Source organism: Sorex araneus, chromosome 9 (genome assembly GCF_027595985.1).
Source record: "Sorex araneus isolate mSorAra2 chromosome 9, mSorAra2.pri, whole genome shotgun sequence".
In the NCBI taxonomy this organism is placed as follows: domain Eukaryota; kingdom Metazoa; phylum Chordata; class Mammalia; order Eulipotyphla; family Soricidae; genus Sorex; species Sorex araneus.
In genome coordinates, this window is record NC_073310.1 from 19,878,933 (window position 1) to 19,886,740 (window position 7,808).

The window sequence follows — 7,808 nt, forward strand, 5'->3', positions numbered from 1 at the left end:
CTTGCTTGGTCATTGATGTTTTTTAAGTTTGAAGATGCCTTTAGCTTCAATTGTCATGTATGGTTTTGCCTATGTTTTCCTCCATGCACTTTACAGATTAAGGTATCTGACACATTTGTAATGAGACTAAAATTTGACCGTGGGCAACTGGGGGAGCTGTGGACCTTCAATACAGTTTTCAGAGAGCGGTCCTCCTTGTGAACATTCCTCCTAGCCCATCCAGCACCCGGGGCTCTATCTGGAACTATTTTGCTGATAGGGAACATAGCAGCTGTGTTGTCTCTGTCTGCATTGTATCTCCTGCCCAGGTCACTGTTAAGTTTCAGCAGCTTTTTCCTCCTCAGTCAGTCCCATTGATAAATCTCAGACTCAACTTCCACCCCCTCTGTCCAAGAGTATCTGGGACTGTCCTGAGAGGGACAGAACATAATGATCACACACATGAGGCATTTAAAATATATCAGGTACATCAATTATATAACTCAGTAATGCCACAAAAAAAACTAAAGGCAACAATAACTGAGAAATGTTCTTTAATAAGAAGCATATCACCATTGAGGGATGGGTCTATAGTATAAGATTTGGCGGGGGGACATCGAGGTGTGATGGAGGGAAGGAAACTGAGACCCTTCTGGAGGTGCAATGTTGAAATGAACTTTTGTCTGACACCTTCTCATTGTCAACATTGTAAATCAAAGTGCCTAAAATAATTTTGTAGATGTTAAATATACCCAAAATTGGAAGGAAAGAAAGAAAGACAGAAAAAAAAGGAAAACAAGTGCAGATCTCAGCTGGTCCTCAGTTGAAGCAGAGATTTCCAATATGGATTGAAATTTTCATGAACAGCGCCTCTTTGATGGCCCTCATGGAGATAAGAGAGACCTGTGTCAGCCCAGCCTCAGCCCAGGGTCTCTGAAGGCCTGTGTGCAGCATGGCCTGGATTCCTGCCCTCCTGGTGCTCCTCAGTGACTGTACAGGTAGGGATGGTTCGCAGAGAACCAGAGTATGCTCACAGCCAGTGTCCAACTCTCTGGCTCTGAGTCTTAAGAAGCACAACCCAGGTCCCTGTCTAGCACCCTCCTGTGTCTGTGCTTTCAGGTCCCCTCTCCCAGCTGGTGCTGACTCAGCTGCCCTCCCTCTCTGCATCTCCTGGGACAACTACCAGTATCACATGTACAGTGTCCCTTGGTTTCAGTGTCCTTGACTTCCAGATCATCTGATACCAGTCGAAGCACTCATTGGTATCTGCTGAACTCAACTCAGCACTCATTGGTATCTGCTGAACTCAACTCAGACAAGGGCCAGGTCCTGAGGTGCCCAGCTCTCGAGATCCAAAGATACCGTGGCTAATGCAGGGATAATGCTAATCTCTGGACTTCAGCCTAAGGATGAGGCTGACTATTTATTTATAAAATAATAATATTTTTTCAACAACCAAAAGGATAGAGAACAAAAGGGAATGCCCTGCTGCAGAGGAAGGGTGGGGTGGGGGTGATGGGAAGAATATACTGGGAACATTGGTGGAGGACAATGGGCATGGGTCGAGGGATGGGTAACACATCATTGTATGAGTGAAATGCAAACACAAAAGTTCATAAGTTTGTAACTGTACCTCATGGTGATTCACTAACAAAAATAATTATTTTTATAATAATCATGTAAATGTTAAATACACTCAAAATAGGAAAAAAGAAAGACTATTAATGTTACTTTGCTCTATGTTATGATAAGTCAGAATCTTTCACAGTGTTCTAGCAAATGGGCAATCAAGACAAACACAGGCCCACTGCTCTGCTCTGCATACTGAGGTCCTCTGGGAGGTTCCTCCCCTCCCCCAGCATTGGTGTGCTCCAACAGCTGTTCAAGCTGAGCCGCCCACACACCCTCTGCCCTAATCCAGAAGTTTTAGGGCCTGACCTTTCCAGTCATCAAAAACTTTCTCAAACACCTGTCAATGACGGCTCCAAACCTACACTAACATAAAAATTTCATCTGTGTAAGTAGGTCATAATATTGTCTGACTTCTATGGTGTGGATAAATCAAATGAAGTCATGGTATGAAAACCAGGTGGCCTGAGACATTGTCACCGTTCAGCCTGCTTTAGACATGCTGAGCATATGCATTTGACTCCCATGTGCTCAGCTCTGAACCTGCCCCTTACCAGGCAGGTGTAAGTACTCAGTGCAATGTCTCCCCGTTAATCATCACTGACTCTTCCGAGGCACCATTACACCCGCAATTAGCCAAACTGGAGATTTAGCCTAGAGAAGTCAGAGATAGAACTCAGGGTTCCTAGTGCAATTACAGGAAAGTCTGTTGGTCAGACTTTTGAAGTGCTCCTTGACCACTTCATTGTTATGCAGCCTGAGGATGAGGCTGGATATTACTGTGCTAGATTCATGCTGAACTGATAACCAAGATTCATGCTGAACTGATAACCAAGACAACAGTTAGACTTGTACCTAGTTTCCTTCTAAAAATCTATAATAAATGTTAGCCAATGTAATTCAACCATATTAGAAATTACGCATCCTCTATTTCATTTAGTCTTCATAATGTTTCTTGGTGCATCATAGATTATACATTCTGTGCACATAACCTTTGTTTCTGCTAGTGTGCAAAGTTCGTTGCCCCATCTTACCTTGGAGTTAAATTCAGTGATCATACAACTCACTTTCCTTCAGCGCAACTCATTCACTTATGATATTCCACAGAATAACTCACATTGTCATAGTCAATTTTTTTATTGAATCACAATGTGGAAAATTACAATGCTTTCAGGCTTAAGTCTCAGTTATACAATGCTGAAACAACCATCCCTTCACCAGTGCCCATATTCCACCTCCAAAAAAAACCCCCAGTCTACCTCCCATCCCCCGTCCCTCCCACCAAGCCCCCACCCCCTGCCTGTGTAACTGATAAATTTCACTTTACTTTCGCTTTACTTTGATTACATTCAATACTTCAACAAAAAACTCACTATTATTGTTAGGAGTTCCTCACTAGAGTCAGACCTGCTGTGAAGAGACATGAGGTTTTGGATTTTTGTATTTTAGCAGCTAAGTCCAGGGAAATTTCTTCCAGAAATTGGATCATTGCAAGCTTGTATCTCTCATTAGTGGTCTTCATAATATGGCGGTCGCCACACCCTTCTCCCTCCACCGCCTCCCCCCCCCACACACACAACCCGCCCTGCCACAAGGAAAATGCGCGAGAGAAAAACCTTTCCCCTCCTGGGCAGGCATGGGGCCTCGGCTTGTTCTCAGTCTGGAGACATTCTGCAAGGAGCTGCCGGTAGCAAAAGTTGTTTAGCTGGCCTCTGGAGTCATGCTCATGCAACTGCGGTGAGGCCATACATGTGCGGCCCCCGGGATCACATCTCGGCTGTCATAGTCAATTTTTATAGTCAGAAAGTATAAAATGCAAAGTGAGATTAAGTTCAGTGCAGAGAATCTTGGTTATGATCAGGGAAACTGAGGGATGTGAGCTGGGCAGAGTGGAGCTCTGGACAGCACTGGCCCAGGTGAGAAATTTCTCCTGTGTCCACCAGGGGGCGGTGCTCTGTGGTCTTGAATCTCTTGCCCAGCAGATGTCACCCTGCCCTGCTGGGGAGAAATCCTTCCCCCTGTTCTAGCGTCTCTTTACTCAGCCTGAATCTAGGCCAATTTTAAGGAGGGGCTTGCAAGGCTTCCTGAGAGGGGAAGGTTTGCATGAAAACCTCCCACCCTGTGGATTAGGAGGCCCTATAAAGGTCTCCTAGACAGAGTGTGACTGCCAAGTCCTGGACACAAAGTGTGGGGGTGTCTTCAGCATGGCCCGGACTCTGCTGCTCCTCACCTTCCTGGCCTCCTGCACAGGTAGTGCCTGCTGGGGATTTGCAGGGGTGGCAATAGGATGATGACCTCGCCCTCCTCCCTGGGAACTGTATCTTTCTGTCTCATTGATCTCCCTCTTCTTTCCTTTCAGGGACTTGGGCCCAGTTTGTGCTGAGTCAGATCCCCTCTGTGTCGGGGTCTCCAGGGGAGAAGGTCACCATCTCCTGTACCCGCAGCAGTGGAGATATCAGTTCCTACTATGTGCACTGGTACCAGCAGCGCCCTGGGAGTGCCCCCACAAACGTGATCTATGAAGACAATAAAAGACCCTCTGGGGTCCCTGATAGGTTTTCTGGGTCCATTGAGAGTGCCTCTAATGCTGCCCACCTGACCATCACTGGTGTGCAGCCTGAGGACGAGGCGGACTATTACTGTCAGTCCGATGATGGTAGCGGCTATAGTCACCCAGTGCTCCAGACCTATAGGGAAGTGAGACAAAAACTGCCCTGAATTCCCCTTCTCATCAACTCAGCTCTGTCAGGTGACTGCTCTCCTGTCTTCTGCTTGTATTCTCAAGTTTCAATCATCTGTGCACTGTTCTCTGTGTTTTATTTTCAAAATACCTAACTCTTGATTGGGATATCAGTCAGTTGTAGAATACATGCCTTCCATGACAAGGTCCTGTGTTTTATCCCTAGAAAATAATAAATCAAGCAGGCAAACAGATACAAAACAAAACAGCAGAACTACACACTTCTGCCTTGTTATCTTGAATAATGTGTCTTATCCTTTCCAACAACCATTGTAGCATAATCCAAGTAATTCATAGAATTTCTTCATGGCATAAAGATGATTCAGTGAGCAGAAGGCAAAGGAAGCATTTCAGCTAAGTGTAGGTAATCTATAGGAATGAGTTAGCTATCAAAGGATTTATGTTTCTCTAAGAGGTCTCCAATGGTTTGATTCCACTGTACAAAACAAGCATGTGCAACTATATGAATTTAAATACTTTTCGGCTGGCAAATTTAAAATAATATGACATACAAATGACTGTGAGAATATATTTATAAATAATACTCCACACAAAGAACTAACAATCAAAATCTTTAAAGTACTCACCAACTAGTGAACAAAAACCAGTCAATAACTCCATTATAAAATGGAGAGAAGAGATAGACACACCCACAGAGAAGACATAGAGTTGACCAATAATAATGTAAAAATATTCCTTAGTTAGAGAAACACAAATAAAAATGATAATGATCCCACCGCTGCCGAGATGTGACCCCGGGGGCCGCACGCGTGTGTCGCTCCTCCACAGCTGCACCCGCATGAATCCAGACCCCGCTGAACCAACTACAACATGGACTGCTCCTAGCAGATTATTTCCTGTCAGAGAACTAAGCTGCGACCCCATGCCCGCCAGGGAGGGGAAACGTATTTCTCTCTCGCCTGTCCCTTCCCGGGGATGAAGGGCGTGGGCCCGCCATATTATGACGACCACAGATGGGGTTTACAAGCTTGCAATGATCGAATATCCGGAAGAAATCTCCCTGGACTTAGTTGTCAAAGTACAGAAATACAAAACCGCGCGGCCGCAGGACCTCATTTCTCTTCACAATAGGTCTGACTCTAGTGGGGTGCTCCTAATAATAATGGTGAGGTTTGTGTTGAAATATTGAATGTAACCAAAGTAAATAGAAAGTAAAGTGAAATTTATCAGTTACAAGCGGGGGGGGGTGTGGGCAGGATGGGAGGTGTACTGTGTTTTTTTTTTTTTTCTTCAGTGGTGGGATATGAGCACTGGTGAAAGGGATGGTTTTTTCAGCATTGTATGACTACGACTTAAGCCTGAAAGCATTGTAATTTTCCACATGGTGGTTCAATAAAATAAAATTTAAAAAAATGATATTGATGTGTTACCTCAGAGCTGCGAGCATATTATATGTATATTTACAGGCATATGTATATATGTCTGGAAATAACAGCTGTTGGCATGATGTGGTACAAAAGAATCCTCACTCATGAATTTAGGAATGTCAGCTGTGTCCACTTTCTATGGAAAACTTGTGGGATTTTCTCTTATAATTTTGAGATTTATCAAACAAGTAATATTAGCTGCCAGTTAGTCAACTGGTTGCTAGTATCTATGCCGCACCCACAAAAAATCTCTATCTCCAAGACACAAAAACATCCATTTGTAAGGATATATGAGCAGAACTCCTATTATTCACTGCAGCACTTTGTACAATAGCTAGGATATGGAATTAACTCAGATGTTCAACGACAAATGAATAAATAATAAAGTTGTGGTATAGATACAGAGTGGCATTCTTTGCAGTTGCAATGAATGATGAACTCATGCATTTTCCTGAAACACAGATGGAGGTGGATGATATCATATTAAGTGAATTAAATCAGAAGAAGGAGGTACTATGCCAAAAAATCTCACTTATCTTTGGTATATAGAAGAACATGATACAGAGAGCAAATTATGAAGTTGAGCAAAACCTTGGTCCTAGATTATAGTAATGAAAAAGTCAAAGAAGGAGAGAAATGGAGCGGTTGAAAAGTAGGGAAGGGAACAGAGGTGGGGGCAGGGGCAGGTTTTTTTGGAAAAATTGATTATATACAGGTATTGTATATGTATACATGTAAGACCCGGGGAACAATGTTGTAACCATGGGGCCCAATGTGCAATAGTGAATCTTAAAAGTGTGCTTGTTAAGGAGGCAGGCTGGGTTTGGGGAAGGGAAACTGGGAACATTGGTGGAGGGAATTTGACACAGGTGGTGGGATTGGTGTAGGTACGCTGGGTACTGAAGGACCCGAAAAAGATTTGTTACAAAAGTACAAATGAAAATGCCACATGGTCAAGCAGGCTGCTAAACTGAAGGGACAGTTGCCCTCTTATGTTCACAGCACCCTGTTCACAAGTTATAGCATAGACTCAGTGGAAATATATGCTTATTGCTAGAACACAGAGTAAGGGGATGAAGACACTGTATAGTGGAGAAAGTTTATTTATTTATTTATTTTTTTGCTTCATGGGTGACACCTGGCAATGTACAAGGGCTCTGCACTAAGGAATCACCTCTGGCTGTGCTCAGAGGACCATATGGGATGCTGGGAATTGAATCAGGGTCGTCCTTGTGCAAGGCAAATGCCCTATCCACTGTGCTATTGCTCCAGCCCCAGGGAGAAAGTATAAGACTGCTGGGAATAATTTCTCATTACAGAGCCAATAATAAGCTTTGAGGACAGCCCGGTGTGGTGCAACCTCCCTCTCCTTAAATCTTAGATTAGAAGCTATGGCACATGTATAACATTCCACAAATACACATGCTTATATATGCATATATGGAACGCTGTTATTAAAGCTGATGTAATTTTGCTTTGGGGATAACTTGCATTGATTATGCTAAATGAGATAAAGAAGTGTAAAATAATCATTATACAGTTTCATTGGTATTTGGAGCCTGAATTACTGAAGAAAGTAAAGTAGGAAAATAGCTAGACAAATATATCAAAATTAAGTCGTAGATGCAGAGAAAACTATGTTGGTTAGCAGAAAGAAGAAAAGTGGAATATTCAAAGAGCTTTTTGTATGTGGGACAGATGAGAATTATACTCACAAAGAGGGGTCTCAGATGCACCATGAGAGTATAAAACCAATGACAAATGAATAAAAATTATAATTTGAAGAGCACACTCCAAACCCCAAAGAAGCCACTGTTGGAGGCTGGGCTCTGTGCTCACTGAGGAGATGCATCCACTGTGACCTCCTGTGTCTGACAGACTCCCCTGAGCAGAGTCAGAGTGTGCTCTCGGCAGGTGCTTCCTCACTGGGCCTTCCCTAAGAGTGAAGCAAATCTCTGTCCTCCTGAGTCTGGCTGTGAGCTGAGCTCTAGCACCAGGGCTCAGGGAGGATGTGGGAAGTCTCTGGGTAGAAATTCATTTTCCTGGTGAGCTTGTGATTGGGAAGAGAGGAG

The 7,808-nt window shown here is 43.6% G+C and overlaps 1 gene segment (V, D, J or C); it reads left to right on the forward strand.

Moving 5' to 3' along the window:
* The first annotated feature begins 3,787 nt into the window (after nucleotides 1-3,787).
* LOC129407034 (immunoglobulin lambda variable 6-57-like) lies at nucleotides 3,788-4,326 on the forward strand. The segment is given in 2 exon segments: nucleotides 3,788-3,858; nucleotides 3,968-4,326. Coding segments are annotated over 2 exon segments (405 nt in total).
* Nucleotides 4,327-7,808: the final 3,482 nt, after the last annotated feature.